This window comes from Lytechinus variegatus, chromosome 17 (assembly GCF_018143015.1).
Source record: "Lytechinus variegatus isolate NC3 chromosome 17, Lvar_3.0, whole genome shotgun sequence".
NCBI lineage: Eukaryota > Metazoa > Echinodermata > Echinoidea > Temnopleuroida > Toxopneustidae > Lytechinus > Lytechinus variegatus.
Genome location: NC_054756.1, coordinates 5,834,930 through 5,851,964, shown reverse-complemented (window position 1 = coordinate 5,851,964; position 17,035 = coordinate 5,834,930). Strand labels below are relative to the sequence as shown.

The following is a 17,035-nucleotide window of genomic DNA, read 5'->3' as shown; positions in this document are numbered from 1 at the left end:
CCAATGGTAACTACTATGATAACGATGCTCAACGGCAAATCAAAATCATTTAAGTGGCCATTAGATAGCAAAGATACAATATTGGTAACTTTTATGCAACATGCGCCAGGGGAGAAAATTCGCTAAAGGATTTGTGGGATGTTTTATCCAACAAAGTATGTTATATCAGACTATCACCGTAGTTACCATTTTGGCAGGGTTACTTCTCATCAGGGGCCCGGAAGACAAAACTTAGCAATGATCGTAGAACATTTTTCTACGATTGATTCCATAAACTTAAATGTACAATCAATCGTAGAAGTCAAGCGTATGATCAATCGCTAACCTTTGTGTTACGGGACCCTGACCATGACCAAGGAGAGTTGTCAGATCTGACAACTTGTTGGAAGACAAATTTTGATGAAACGCTCCCAAGGCAATCCGTGTCCTACAGTGCGTATAAAAAAACGGGACAGATTTGAAAAGTCTATAATTTTTTTTTGCTGATGTGGTTTACGGTACACCATGTGGAGTGTTATAGAAACAGTGGATAAAAGAAGAGAAGAAATGGATAATGCTTGTCCTTGTGAGAGTGAAGGATGGAGTGTAGCTTGCGAGAGGATTGGTGTCTGCCAAGGATGTTGGCAGAGTGAAGGATGCGTTGTAGTCGGTGTGAAGTATTGCCGATATAGGGAAGTACTATGGTGGCGATGGGCTTGTTTTCGGATGGGTTTTCGATGCTGTTGGTGCTGGGTTGGTGGTTGGACGGTTGAGTGTTGATCCTTCTTCTGGGGTAATGGTTGATGGTGGTGAGTGCATTGGTCACGTGCTTGAGTTCCTGTTGTAAGTGTGCCTTTTCGCTGAGTTGGTGGGCTCGTCTGATGAGAGTGTCGGCGACTGATTGGTGGACGGATGGGTGGTGGTGTGAGCGGAAATTGAGGTAGCGGTCTGTGTGGGTGGGTTTTCGGTACACCTGGTGAGATGGGAATCCAGACGGCGTCTTAGTGATGAGAACGTCTAGAAAAGGAATTGAGTTGTCGCGTTGGGTCTCCATGGTGAACTTGATGCTGGGGTGCTGGTGCTTGAGGCGGTTGAGAAACTGGTGAAGGTCGGGTGTGCTGTGCGGCCAGATGACAAAGGTGTCGTCGACGTAGCGGAGCCAGAGTGAAAGAGGTTTGTCCGCAATCTTGAGTGCTTGGTGGTTTGGTGCTTGAAATCTTTCATGAAAATGTTAGCGATGATTGGTGAGAGAGGTGAACCCATGGCTGCTCCTTGTAGTTGTTTTTAGTAGTTGTTGCGCCATTTGAAGGAGTTGGGGTTGAGACAGGTGAGGAGGAGGTCGTGGATCTGGTCTGGTGTGAGATTAGTTCTGGATGCGAGGTCTGAGTCGGTGATCAGGCGTTGCTTGATAATGTCACATGCTTGGTCTACAGGTATGCTGGTGAAGAGAGAGACCAAATCAAAGCAGACGAGTGTGTCGGAGGGCCGGATCTTGGTCTTGGAGATGACGTCTATGAAGTGCTTGGAGTTGGTGACATGGTGCTGGGTCTGGCCTACGAGTGGCTGGAGGATGTCGGCCAGATGGCGTGCTGTGTTGTAGCAGGGTGACCCGCGGGCGGATATGATATGGCGGAAAGGAGTGTTAGGCTTGTGTATCTTCGGTTATCCGAATAGGATAGGTGACTTGGCTGAAGAAGATCTGAGTTGGAAGTAGAGTGCCTTACGTAGTGCATCGGATCGGTGTAGGGTCAGCAGTTGTTGGTTGATTTTCCTTTCGTTGGCCTGAGTTGGGTCTCTGTTGAGTTTGGAGTAGGTGTCCTTGTCTTGGAGAATCTCTTCGATCTTGTCATCGTATACGTCTTGGTCCATGATAATGGTGGCGTTGCCCTTGTCAGCCTGAAGGATGTGGATGGCTTGGTTACGTCGGAGGTCCTGGATGACAGAGCGTTCTTCTTTGGATAGGTTATGTTTGGTGTCTTGGCGTCGGAGAGGGCATTGGTCACTTTTAGTCTAATTTCGTTGGCGGCCGCTTTGGAGAGAAAGCGGAGCTTGGGTTCGACTTGCGGTACTATGTCGGAGAAAGGGATCTTCTTAGGAGCTACGGCGAAGTTGAGTCCGAGGGAGAGTACTTTGTGTCCGGCTTGGGTAAGTTGGTGTCGGCTAAGGTTGATTACGGTGTCCTTGGTTGCTTCGGTCGAAGGTTGTTGGTTGGCTTGTGTAGGCTTGCGGGAGTGGAGTCGGTCGAACTTGTTGATTTGTTTCAGGTTGGTGGACTGGAAGGCTTTGCGAGATGTGTAGTTGTTGAATGCCTGAACTTTGTCTAGATCGTCTGGCTTGAGTCGTCGGCTAAGTTGAGTTTGAGTATAAGTGATGCTTGAGTTAAGATCGTGGAGTTGGTGTCGGGTGCGTGCGAGGCGTTCACGAGTAAGGTCTAAGCTGGCTTGGTGCAGGATGCGTTTGGCTTTCGGAATGTCAACGGAAAATTTGAGTTGTAGCCTGGCGGTATGATGTCAGAGACGTGGCAACGTTTGAGGAAGGTGAGGTGGTTAGTAAGCTTGGCTGATTTGACTAGGTCGCGCTGAAGTTGCCTGGCGGTGCTATGAGTAGGCTCCCCGTAGAGCTGAGTCAGATGTTGTTTGAAGGTTTGCATGGTGGCATGTACAATTGTTGATGTGGTTTACGGTACACCATGTGGAGTGTTATAGAAACAGTGGATAGAAGAGAAGAAATGGATAGGCGAGAAAGTGGAGAAATTTTTTTTTTGTTTCAAACTATGATCTCTATATTTTGGTGTCAATACTTGCTCTGGGTGTTATCCTTCAAATGCTATTAAAAATGATTTAGTTTTGCTCATGCTTGAGCGAATACAGAATGTTTTTGTCCTGGGTAAGAAAAGAGGCTTGCGACAAAATGGTATAAAATGATAAATATGATGGTTGGACTTCTTGCTAATCAGCAGACTTCCTCTTAACCTTTTCATTATCTTTGTCATAATTTTTGAATTATGCGGTCAAAATTCATTTCCTAATCTGCTTATTTGCTTGAATATTTCTGTTGATGTTCCTTTTTAATATGTTCTCGCTTTAGTTTTGAATATTCCTTCTTTATGCAACAACATTTTTTTTTAATCATAGTATGGGAGAGCGTGTTTTTTTTCAAATCCTTTAATTGTGTGCTACAAATGTTATAGTGCCTTTGAACAGTGGCATGCTGAGGGATTGGGGCTCGGGGTGCTCCCCCCCCCCCCAATTAAAAAATTATGACCAAGGAAAAAAGTGGAAAGGAAAATAACAGAAAACATAGAAAGTGAAATATGATATCATTTTCTCAATACAATGCCCAAATCACAAAATTTGATATATTTTGATAAAAAGTGGAAACTTTTGCTTGCTCGCTTCACAACTTTTTAATACCTTTTACCCGATCTGCCATATCTTGCTCCTTCAAAATTGATTCAATACACCATTGCCATTGAAAGACATCCTTTCCTGTCTGTCCTGTCAAGCACATATTAAAACTTGGTGAAGGATTCAATAACCCCTTGAAAATAGGACTCGTGTCTTTTATAGGTACCATAACATAATTTGTTTCAAATAGTAATTATTAAAGGTGCCATAACATAATTTGTTTCACATAATAAAAGGATTTGAATAATTACAAATTCTCCCAACTAATATTGCAAATGTTTTTACTTGGGTTGACAGAAAGTCTATTCTTTTCTTACTTATGAAGGAAAATTAAAAAGGTAAAAGAAGTTTAAATGAAAAACGAAATAATTCAGGGGAAAAAAACATTTTTTTAATGAAATTGTACATTATTCGAAAATTTATGACGAAGATTACACTGTGAAAAAATTGGGCAATATTTTACCCAATATTTTGCCCAACGTTGGGCCGATAGTCAACCCTACCAACTACTGGGCAATATTTTACCCAACGTTGTTGGGGCATTAATGTGCCTAACTGTTGGGTAATATTTTGAACTACATTTTGGGGGACATTAATTTGCCCAACTTTTTAATAAAGTTATTAACCCAACATCTGGGCAAGGCCTTTAATAATCACCAAGAAAAATGGCATAATTTTACTAAGTTGTTGAGTTATTATGATCCCTCCCTGCAATCAATAATACTATTTGTTGGGCATTTTTCATTTGCTTTACACAACAAATGGTCATTACTTGACTGGGGTTTTGATGTCGATCCGGAGACCTTATCCGAAAGTGCTTTGCATGCACAATAACGCTGCATACAAGTGCAAGTGCATATCTCAAGTGAGTGAAGCAAAAACAAAACAGCGTCAGATATATGTCATGTATGTAGGCCTATTCTGACAAATTCCTTACAAATTATGCTTAACGTAAAGTCCCAAATAAAAAAATTAAAAAAACGTTTAAGCAACTCATCTATGAAAGATTCAGCGAGGCTCCCCAGCCCCCAGTCATCTAGAAGCTCCTCCATATCCTATCGACCGTGTGTAGCATGCTGCAAGCGCAACTCGTGATCGTAAAGTTTCGCAACATTTACCACTCAGCAGGGCAATTACTAGCCCAACAATTGGACATCTGTATTTTGGCAGCGGCAGAGTAAAAATTTGCCTAAGTATTGGGCACATAATGCCCAACAAAACAATAACCAACGTATATATTACCCAACAAAAAAATGACCAACGTAAATTTACTCTTTTTTTCACAGTGTATGAAAACATTAAGAGGATGTCTGCTGATTAGCCAAAAGTCTAATCATCAGATTTCTCATTTCTGCCATTTTGGCGCAAGCCTCTTTTTGAACCCATTACAAAAACGTCCCGTGTTCGCTCAAGCATAAACATAATTAATGTTTTTATAGCATTTCAAATATAAGATCTTACAGCATCTTTTAACATCAAAATGTAGATGTAATGATTTGAAACAATTTTTTTTTAGACTTTTCAAAACTGTCCCGTTTTTTATACGCACTGTAGTATACTGTGCGATGGCCGGTGTCTTGATACCAAAAACAATCTTAGTCTTCTATTACTGTGACTTAACCCTATCCGGGGGGGGGGGCTTCAGAGCCCCCCCCCCCCAACGATTCGCGCAATATTTTTTTTGCTGCGCGATTTTTTTGATCACGCCACTCGCAGACTTTTTACTTTCAAGTCTTGCGCAACCCTTGAGACCAGTTTTGTGTCACCTGGGTACACGATTCCGAAATTACGCAACATTATGTAAGTGGATGTCAGACCCAAATTGCTCAAAAACGTGATTTCGTGTACAAAGTCAGTGCAAATTGTTTATCAAACCAAAATCACAAATGTATTTTTCAGTTTTGCTGGTCTAAATGTATTTATTTTATGCTGATCTCAGAAGAGTCCCCAACAAATTTCATGGAAAAGACATTGAAAAACAAAAGGGCCAAAAACAAAGAAACACATAAGAAATTGCATCAACAAAAATAATACATAAGAAATTGAACTGATATCACCATTTTTTTATGTACACCTGCTAAGAACAAAGGGTTTTAATACCAAAAATAAGAACATTCAGAACTTTATTTAGGGAGTTAGAGGGAAAAGTATGATTTCGCCTATAATTAAGCATAAATAAGCATATTCACGTAATACATGTAGCAATTTGCATGAAATAAATTACTTTACAATTTTGTAGATAATGTCCCAGAAAACCTGCGTGCCAATTTTCGGCGCGATCGCCAACGGCCAAGATCTCAATGTTGGGGGCCTCCCAGGCAAAATGTTGCATAAGTTTGGAACCACTTTCCCGGGCATGGCAAATTTTGGTCTAGAAAATTGCCTTACTTCAACTTACAGTAAAAAATATCGGTGGCCAAAATATTGCGCAAATCCTAGATAGGGTTAAAACGAATGTGGATGTATCAATGTGAATTTTATTCAGCTTTCGGGGGGTGAAACTGAAATGTAGGGTAGCGTTTAAAAAAACATCTTTTATGTTGCTTGCATGCTTTGTATATAAAGTAATTCATGATATTGTTGTTGGGGTTTTTTTTCTGCAAAAGGTTATGAGACAAAATGACAAGAAATGTGTCTTTGCGGAGCTGATGATTCTCAAAGGTCTGTGTGATCATCCTCGCTTGCTTTCTAAGAAAGCCTTCTGCATGCTCGGACTCATTCCACCTCCGAGGTAGGTCTCTGAAAACCTTGTTCTTGGGGAGATTAATTTCTTCAGACTATCTCTCATATCTGCCAAAATGATCTTCCATCTTCACAGATTAATCATTAATTATTACTTTACCCTTTTTGGAGACTGAACCGGTATGTATTCAGGCTGGAGTATAATGAAAAACATGTCCAAATGCGTGCAGCCTCCAACGGGTTAACTAAATAATTTCTCGTACCCATGATATAGACCTAACACAAATGGGTATATACTGTATTAACTTCTTTTTGTCCCCCCCCCCATCCCTGAAAAAATACCCTGCAAATATTCAATATATGCCCCCATGCCCCCTAAAAACAAAAATATTATACTTCATTATGAGAAAATATATTCATCAGGGCAATTCCATATGCACACCTGACCCCCAATTAAGGGTTCTCACAACGCCTTCAAATTATCATGGCTTCAGCAGTTCATGAAGTGAAATGAAAATATTGAAAATGGAGGTCGGGCATATTTTAGAGAAAGACCTCTGGTCATCTTGAATTATTGTCACATTGAACAAATAGACAATATTTGGTTAATGATATCACCTGAAAAGATCGCACTGAGTGGCAAATGCTTTTAGTCAAAGCGAATTAGGATTTCGCCAAGGTTTATTATTAAGGTATCAAAATATTTCATAGAGGTTGCAAGATGATCCTTGCTCACATTTGTCAAAATAAATAAATCATATAACATAATTTTATAATTTTAACGTATTGTACTGTTTATTTCAATCCTCATGAGCAAAAGGAAAACTGCTTTTAGTAATCTTGTTTAAAATTTCTAAAATCTGTCTTGTCCATTCATCATTGATTGTAGGTTTTTTAAACCAAATGTGAATTCCATTGCCATCTCATAAATAAACCTGTCCAGAAACCCTCTTATCTTATTGGTATTTATAGTCTATTTATCTTTGTACCGTTCCCTTAAAGGACAAGTCCATTCCAACAAAAACTTCACTTGAATAAAAAAAATCCAACAAGCATAACACTGAGAATTTCATCAAAATCGGATGTAAAATAAAAAAGTTATGACATTTAAAATTTTCGCTTCATTTCAAAAAACAGTTATATGCACATCTCGGTTGGTATCCAAGTGAGGGAGTGATGACATCACTCACTCACTATTTCTTTTGTATTTTATTATATGAAATATGAAATATTTTGATTTTCTCGTCATTGCCAAGTGAAATGAAGTTTCATCCCTCCCTGAACACCTGGAATTCCATTGTTTTAACATTTTGTGCATCATCGACTCTCTGATTTAGATTTAACTGGCTCGTTCATATAACTATTTTGTTAAAAATGAGCGAAACTTTGAAATGTCATAACTTTCTTATTTTACATCCAATTTTGATGAAATTTTCAGCATTGTGCTTGTCTGATTTTTCTCTATTGATTCAAATCAACATTTTTCTGAGGTGGACTTCACCTTTAATGGGAAGTTCACCATGGTAAAAAAAATTTGTAAATAGCAGAAAAGGTAATTTGAAAAATATTGGTGAAGGTTTGAGGAAAATCTGTTAAAGATTCAGAAAGTTATTAGAATTTCAACTTTTGGATTTGTGACGCCATAAACGAGCAGCTGCGACATATGTTATGTAGTATAGAAAGCATGAGTTCATCTTTTAATGGTTCCTTATGACTTTATTATTCTTTTCATGATGGGCTGTGAAATGAATTGTCTATTGATATACATGAGGCACAGAAAATATAATTTTCAATTGTCTGAGGAAATGACATTTCATTGATATTTTACCATTTGCTACGTAAAAATGCTTCTCGCATATGAAGTCACAAATCATATAATTAATAAGCTTAGAACTTTTTAATTCTTTGATGGATTTTTCTCAAACCTTCACCAATGTTTTTTTTCTGCTATTTTTACCATAACCTTTTTTTAGGGTGAACTTCCCCTTTAATTCATGTCATGTACTTTGTGTTTTTGTTTCTGTATATTTAATTGACTTACACTTTTGCTGTAAATGTGATCATGTGTATGATTTAATCTTTGTATATCATGCTCAAATATATATTGGTATTTTCCGATAATGCCAACTAAACACTTTTTTTTCATACATGTATGTGCATTAAATATATCAAATTTCACTGAACATTTGCAAAATGTCTTTGTTTACAATCTGTGTTTCATATTTGATACAAAGCGATGGCTGGCAAGAGGCAGCGTTTGAAATGGAATTTGCAGCTAACGACATCACTCGGGTGAGCGAGGACGTTCTTATACAAGAGTCTGGGAAGCTGGAATTCCTCTTTAAGCTCCTTGAGAATCTAAGAGAAGAAGGACATCGATGCCTTGTTTTCAGCAAATCACTCAAGATGTTGAATATAATTGAGAAGATACTACGAGGAAGGGTAATTATAGACAGCCTTTTTATGGTGATATGATAGTTGCTCCTTCGACGATTGCTCCAGACTTTGTCTAAGATGTAGGGCTCGGGTCAGGCATGCGATAGGGTTTCATGTTAGGTTTAGGGTAGGGTATAGTTTTACAGGCACGGTCGTAATGACGTCATAATATTTTCACCATTTGGTAATTGTGTTTGTAACGTCATATTTACGACGTTCCTACGACGTCATTTTGACGACTTTGAATGGCAATGTTATTTTGCACTTTTGTATGACCAGATAATTACGTGATTACGACGTCATTTGCTGACCAATCTACGAAAAGTAAATTTGCATTTTTATATGACCACATTATGACGTCATTATGACATCATTCATTTACCAATCAACGACGGAGAAATTAAAGGGGAATCCAACCCAAATAAAGACTTGTTTTTATAAGAAAAAGAAAAATCAGATAAGTTAATAGGTGAAAGTTTGAACAATATTTGACAAACAACAAGAAAGTTATGAATTTTTAAAAGTTGTAAATATTGGTGAACACTATACCCATGGAGACTTCAAATTGGCCGCATATGGGATGTCATAGTGATGTAAGGCAAGGACTACTCTTTCATGTACTCCAATACATATTATGGCTAAAATGTCATTTTTCCTAAAAGTTTTATTTCAAATTATATTTTTCTTTCATGAGGACATAAAACAATATACTACATGGGTTATATTTAGATTACTGCCCCATGGGAATAGGTACTTAGGAGAAAACCACAAATCCCTGATAATAAAGTACATGGCCAATGGGAAAGTTGTCCTTGCCCCTTGTCATAATTTACTTACCCAGTTGCCAATTTGAAATTTACATACTATTAGTGATCTCAATTTTAAAGCAGCTATAACTTTCTTATCGCTTGTCCGATTTCTTTCAAACTTTCGCCATTCTGTTTAATTTATTTTTCTTTTTCCCAACACAACATTTTATGGCCAAGGCTGGATTCCCCTTTAACGTTTTCATATGACCACATTATGACGTGATTATGACATCATTTACCAATCGACGACGAGGAAATTTACAATTTTATTTTCAAAGCGCATACTGTTTTGCCATATTTTCAACCTTGGAATGTTAGCAAGGCTATTTTCTACTTAAAAAAGGAAAAATAAATCTAAAATGAAATAGTACAGGAATTTTTTTTAGGTAAAGTATATCATCCTTCACGAAAAAGAAGTTTCAAAAGCAGTGGCAAAAATAATCATTTCTTAAATGGTTGCCAACCAAAACAAAACAAGAAGAAGCTTTACATGTCAAATAAGTTTGTATCTATTCTTAAACTTTTTTTCTTAATTGGTGTCATATGCCCCGGTATCATGCAGACCCCCTCGCCCACCCCTATCAAATTTAATGACTCCACAGAATTTAATTCGCCGCCGGGCGTCGGGCCTGCACATGCGCGCTGTACTGCATACAACGGGCAATTCGCAAGTCGCCATTTTTAGAAAAAAGGTATTCGCCCGTTTTGAATTTCGACTGCCGTGAAATTAGATGTTGCATTTTTTTCGATCGAGAATCATTGAGTTTTTGTCTCTCGCGTCCCATTGCCACGGCCACCGCTCTTTGAACGACTGTATCAATACGATCTAGGTACGCTCTGCTTTGTTTAGATCCAGTCAATGATGGAGCAGAGGATGCATGGTCTACATGGATTAGCCGATTGCAAGCGGCCTCTTCATCCGGTGGATATCTTAGACATGTTGTTAGATATTACGTAATAATATCGAAAAATGGGGTGGGCCGTGCAACTGCCAACTCACCAGTCAAAGCAATTAGAGACAGCCTTCCATAGTGACACAGCGCGAAAATATCAATATGGGACTGGTCTAGTCAACACATAGATCCTGAAAAAAAAGGATGGAGCAGTCCTTGACGTTTATAATTTCGTGGAGCCCAATAAATCGCTCTCCTAATTTTTTGAGGAGCTCAAATCAATTCAATACAATAGATGTATGATACATTGTAGATTTTTCTTAACATCGAATATGTAATAGCTGTGTAGCTATTAATTAATCTGTGGTGAAACTAGGTCTGGGTAAATACGTTTACAAAATATCGCGCTCCTGCTCAACAACAAAAAACTGATAAAATTTCACATTCTACATCTTTGAATCCATGAAATGGCCATCTATTTTCCATAGTTCCTTGACATTATTTTAATTTAGTTGAAAACTATCAGAATAATGAAAAATATTCACCTCTTTCCGACTCTGATTTGAACTTACTCTTATATTTTTTTTTCTACACTACATAGTTGTCTTAAGGTTAAAGGTACAGTAATATTCAATTACATTTTCAACGAGAAAGCCATATTCTTGGATATCATTATTATTCATAATGCCTCTGATATGTATTAATGTGCATTTATTTATGTATTGTTATAACAATTGTTTTTTTCCTTTGACCCTAATACTGCATTTTCCCCCTTTTTTGCTGGTAATATGCTGTTATGCAACTTTTAATTTATTAAAGAATGTATGTCACGATTTCGTAATTGAAATGTGTACATGTATATGTTTGGTTTTCCATGTTTGTATATATTCTTTTTCTGGGGGGAGGAGCAGTCATGTTCTTGAGACTGAGTCAAGTTGTGCATGGCACTGGCATTAAGGATTATTATATTGTTGCTAGGAATGCTGACATTGTTAGAGCATTCCAGTAACAATAGATAATCCTCAATGACAAGGTCTTTGGAGTGGTTTGTGTATTCACAAAATAGTAGAATATAATGTCAATGTTTATGTCATTATCACGTCAGAGTGCGTGAAAATATCATAGTTGAAAATAAAAGACGTCAATTCTCATTACAATATGCAACTTCATTATGACGTCTAGTAGTAGTCAGCAATACATTGCAAAGTCGTCATTGACACGTCATAGTTGACTTCTAAAGACGTCATAATTACATGAATATGACGTCTGAAACTGGTCAGGAATACGCTGCAAAGTTGTCATTAAGACGTCATAGTTGATATTTAAAGACGTCATGATTACATCAATATGACGTCTAAAACCGGTGAGGAATACGTTACACGGACGTCAATAAGACGGCGTAGTCGACTCTTGAAGACGTCATAATCACGTCAATATACAACGCAAATCTGACCCTTGATACTGGTCATGAAAGCGTCGTAAAACTGATTTAAAGATGTCACTAAGACGTCATAATCACTTTTATAGACGTCACAATGACATTAATATACGACGTCATAATGACATTATTCGTGGGTGCAAGACCCCATCTTTAAGATGTCATGTTACGACGTCACGCACATGTATGGAGAGAGAGCTTTATATAGATTTTTTTTAAGGGGGGGGTTACAATTTTCATTTTGATCTTTGCGGTTCTGTTTTCTGTGATTTCTCTCTGTATTATGTCAAAGGAAATGTTAAAATGATCCTAATTTGTGGAAATTTCTTAGTAATTTGGTTCTACTTTCTTGGCTCTCAGGGTTGGGAGCTACATGTTTAAGATTGCGTCTCAATATTTGCATTGACGCCCTCAATGGCGACAATGCATTGTTGTTGTTCCGTATTCCTATTCCGCAATCTTTTTCTTCTTCTTCGTCTTCTACCAAAAACCCCATTCACTTAACACATAGAGTTTGTTAACTCTGCCCAGGCCACGTCCCTCATTCAAATTCATCCAAATTTGTCAGGCATTGCCTCCAACAACCTTAGTTGTGCACCTTCTATTTCATGCCTGACCGTGCAGGCGCCATTTTGTAAATTTCAAGTCCATTTGCATACCATTCCTAATCCCGTCCAAACTCCCGTATCCTGCATGCTACAGACTTCTAACAAATTGCAATAGATAGTCAAAGAGTTGCCCCATCATCTGCAATGCATAATCTGACCTTCAAAATGCCATCTTCATGCCCTAAATTCAAATCCAAAATAGCCTTTGTTAAAAAATGTCATATTTCTTGAAATGTAAAGTCTAAAAATCGTAAAATGGCTATAACTTTCTTGTTTTTATTCATTTCGATTTCATATTTTCAGGAATTGATTAGGGTACAATACCATACATACTACACAGTGTTCACGCATCACTGACCTTCCGTCATTGAAATAGCGCCCTCTAAAGTTTCAAAAAAGCTTTGAATGCGACTCATTGCGTCATGCATGGCCAAACCCGTACCTTTTTTTAATTTAGGGTCTTCAAGATATTCCCTTTCATGCCATATAAAAAATATATACCTTACAACTGACGAATATCTAAAAAAATGCTCCCGAAAATCAGCAAAATACCCCCAAAATGCACTTTAATGCCAGCACAACTGCAGCTTGCTCTTATTTCCTTATTTTTGAAGCTTATTCTTTCTAACTTGGCAGTATTGGTATATACTTCAACCGTTCGTCAACCTTTTGTAACAGAAACTGACAAAAATCTGACGTCAGCTTAAAATTATTGTGCGTAACCTTCATTTTTGATGTCTTTCTTTAGATGGCATTTACTTCCGGTCTATTGCCTGCGCACAAATAAAAGTAGTATCAATGTCACCGCATTGGAATACTCTTTCCAGTGATAACAAATACAACAGATTATTTTAAGATAAGTCAATCTGAACACATGGTATACTGCTCACAATGCACACATTATCAACAACAGAATTGTACACAGTGTCTATGGCATCGGTTTCGCGCAAAAACGAACTTAACGTACTATTATGGCAAGCCATTTGTCCCATAAGGCGATAAACTCAGTTTATGCATGCACATCGTTCTGATATATACTTAACACTGGGTTACGTTAATGAATTGTCAGCGAATTTGTATGCTCATTTCTATTGCTCTCTCTGCGTCTTTCTCTCTCTCTCTCTTTGTTCAGCGGCCACATGGTCTCAAAATGGACGAAATCTGTTTGACTCGATCGAGAATGTAACTTCCTATGGAAGGCAAAATCTGCCAAAATCCAATTTGATTAACATGCAATTTCTGTTAGTCCTCTCCTGCATCCGTTTCTCATCCACATTCATTCTGAGTTGGTAGACATATTGTCCATAATTAGTAACCATAACCTTTAGAAAAAGCGCCCTCTCTTGCAAAGTCTTGAAATAGTTAAATTGCCATACCTTCCTTGTTTGAATTTATTTTGGTCTCATGTTTTCAGGGTTTGCCAATTGTATCATTTCACATACTCCACCTGTGTTTTACGCATCAGTGACAATTCCTTTAAGAAAAAGCGCCCTCTAATATTTTGAGAATGTATATCATCCAGAGTTTTCTCTCTATCTCCTTCTGTTTCTTGCCCTCTTTTAAATCAGAGGCGTCAATGCATGCAAATCGTTCTGAAACGATTGCAGTTCTAGTTCTTTGTTTTCTTCTTGTTGTCCGTAACACGCGATCAACAGCATCTGGTTGTCGCATACGTTTTGATTAGTTTAGTTTACTCCAATGATGTAGGACTACGCCTGGTTTAGGGGGTCAAGTGCTAAACACGACCAATTTTGACAATGTTCTTTCGATTCAAAGGTGTTGATATCCAGTCTATCTAGTTTGAAGTTAAATGGAGTTTCTGACATCCTTGCCAAGAAGATTCCATTATGTGATGGTCCAAACGTATCATTAGTAGTCCTTGTGTAATCGCCTTGTGTTGTATTTGTCTTGTAGCGATTCCGATGGAAGCGGTTGGACGGCTCCATCCATGATATGACTGAGAGGGAAGCGATCATTCAAGACTTCCAGCAGGATGATTCTTATAATCTATTCCTCCTGAGTACTAAAGTAGGAGGGACAGGGCTGAACTTGACAGGCGCAGACAGGATCGTTATAGGTGAGTTGAAAATAATTTTTTCGTCCATTTGGTCTACATTGTCTATTTGTCTATATCATGACTAAACGGTGTCATAGTATTCTGATAATTAAGCCTTGGTTTAATCCTACGCAAGAACGTAATAAGTGCAACGTCAGACGATCCAAGAATAGGTTGGTATGAGTTTAACCTTGGCCGAGTCAACATTCAAACGTCCAGCACAAAGCATCATAAACACAACACCCATGACATGTAAAAATAATAATAACCAATTTTTATAAGCGTTTTTCCCAGAATGGCCCAAAGCACGTTACAGCGTATTATTACCCCGGTCATTGGATTCATTTTAATCAAGCACGAAACGTGCACAATTTCCACTCCCTAGGGAGCATTCCTTGCATTCATCGCAGCCACATAATGCCGCTGGCAAAATCGAACATGCAACATCTTTCGCATCCTACTGGGTACCCATTTAGCACCTGGGTCAAGAGTGGCAAATTATGGATTAACGCCTTGCCAAAGGACGCTAGACCGCGGTGGAATTCGAACACACGACCCTCTGTTTACAAGGCGAGAGTCAGATCGAACCACTACACCAACTGCTCTTCCATGTATGGAACGACAAAAGGCGTGATACTATGAATAGAAATAACTCATACTGGCGCTATTCTAAACAATAATTCTAAACCTCACTTCTATGGCATACTGGCTTCATAATATGTCTTCCATTTTCGTGGCAGTTGTAATGTATCGCTGTATTAAATTTACTTTAATTTGGTATTATTCTAGTCTTCTCGTGCCAAGACTAAATTGGTTTTTACAAACTGTCTGAAGCAGGTTAAAAAAAATTAAATTGACGAATGAAATTACAACTGGCACTCCATAACAGTGTGGTCTAAGTTCACCCATGTTTAACTAAACCACCACAGCTATCATAATACCACCACTTATTGGCTGATTCAGCCCCTCCCCACCACCTAATGATTTCGACCGTCGACCGCGACAAATATTGGCATGTGCATTACCCATGGCATTATTTACAAAACTATGAGACCAATTTCTGCAAAAAAAAAAATCTCATTGCTAGTTATGCTAGTTTTGGTCTGAAAAGCTGCGCGAGACTGGAAAGTAAAAAGTCAGTCAGCGACGCGACCAAAAAACTTTGCGCGACAGATTTATCACGAAAAATGATGAGGGGGGGGGGCTGATTCATCCAAGGACATGTGCATGTAAAAGAAGAAGAGTTATTCTTCCTGGGTCCCGTCTTACACAGAAGTTGTGACTGTGCAAATTGTGTGACATGAGATTTTTTTCGTTTCGCAACTGGAACGGAAACATTCAATTTCTTTTTTTTATTATTTTTAATTGTGTTCAACTAAAAAAAAAAAATATTCATCATTGACGGGGGTCTTATTAGGGTTAAATGGCTTGTTGTGACTTTTTATGTGTAGTTGATCCAAGCTGGAACCCATCCACAGACAACCAGGCAGTGGGCAGAGCCTATCGTATTGGCCAGACCAAGTCAGTGATAGTCTATCGGCTAATCACCTGCGGGACGGTGGAAGAGAAGATCTACCGTCGGCAGGTCTTTAAGGAATCTCTTATCAAGCAGACCACGGGCAATTCTGATGAAGATACGTACAGGTAATAGCTGCATATTATATAGCACATTTTATATTCTCTGGTTTTTAAGTGGCTTCTAGTGGCTTTATATAGTAGTTGTACTATGGAAAAGAAGATCTGCCACAGACAGTCTTCAAGCTAGGATTCTGATGAAGATACATACAGGTAATAGCTGGATATTACATGGGACGATTTATATTATCTGGCTTTAAAGTGGCTTCTTCTTGTGGCTTTAAGTAATAGTACTACTATGGAAAAGAAGATTTGCCATAGACCATCGACAATTGAACTTCCTTCGAACTTTCTTTTGATGTGACATAAATTCGTATAAATAAGAAAAGTTAGCCAAATTGCGATAAGACAATTGAGCTTTTATTGATCTTCTATTGAACTTTCTGTCGATATGACATGAATACGCATAGATTACACAAAATTGGCTAAATTGCGATCAGACAATTAAACTTCTATTAAACTTTTTATTGATATGACATGAATACGTATAAATAAGACAAAATTTGCTAAATTGCGATTAGACAATTCAGCTTCTATTGAACTTCTATTGAACTTTTTATTGATGTGACATGAATATGTATAAATTAAACCAAAAAATGCTCATTTGCAATTAGACAAATGAACTTCTATGTAACTTTCTGTTGATATGATATGAATACGTACAAGTTAGACAAAATTGAATAAATTGCAATAAGACCATTGAACATCTATAAAACTTTCTATTGATATGACATGAATACGTATAAATTAGAAAATATTTTGCGAAATTGCACTTTATAGACAATTGAACTTCTATTGAACTTTTTATTGATATGACATAAATTCATATAAATGAGAAAAAAAATGGCTAGTTTGCAATAAGACAATTTAACTTTCTTTCTGTCCCAGGTATTTCTCTAGCCAAGAGCTACGAGACCTGTTTGAGCTTGAAAACGTCGAGGTATCTGTTACACAGAAACAGCTGGAAGGCCTCCATGCATGGCAGAGAAAGTCATGGAGAGAACTAGATCAACACATTGCATTCCTGAAAACAATAGGTAAATGATAGTGCCTGTTACATGGACATGTATAGTGAGACCACCACATATCGAC

The 17,035-nt window shown here is 37.9% G+C and overlaps 1 protein-coding gene across 1 annotated transcript in view; it reads left to right on the top strand.

Annotated features, from left to right (window-relative positions):
• LOC121431189 (DNA excision repair protein ERCC-6-like) overlaps nucleotides 1-15,956 on the top strand; it is a 52,800-nt gene extending 36,844 nt beyond the window's left edge. Inside the window, exons 9-12 of the mRNA XM_041628699.1 lie at nucleotides 5,993-6,117; nucleotides 8,303-8,510; nucleotides 14,167-14,329; nucleotides 15,760-15,956. Coding sequence (XP_041484633.1) covers nucleotides 5,993-6,117; nucleotides 8,303-8,510; nucleotides 14,167-14,329; nucleotides 15,760-15,956 — 693 coding nt within the window. The remainder of the gene's footprint in view (nucleotides 1-5,992; nucleotides 6,118-8,302; nucleotides 8,511-14,166; nucleotides 14,330-15,759) is intronic.
• Nucleotides 15,957-17,035: the final 1,079 nt, after the last annotated feature.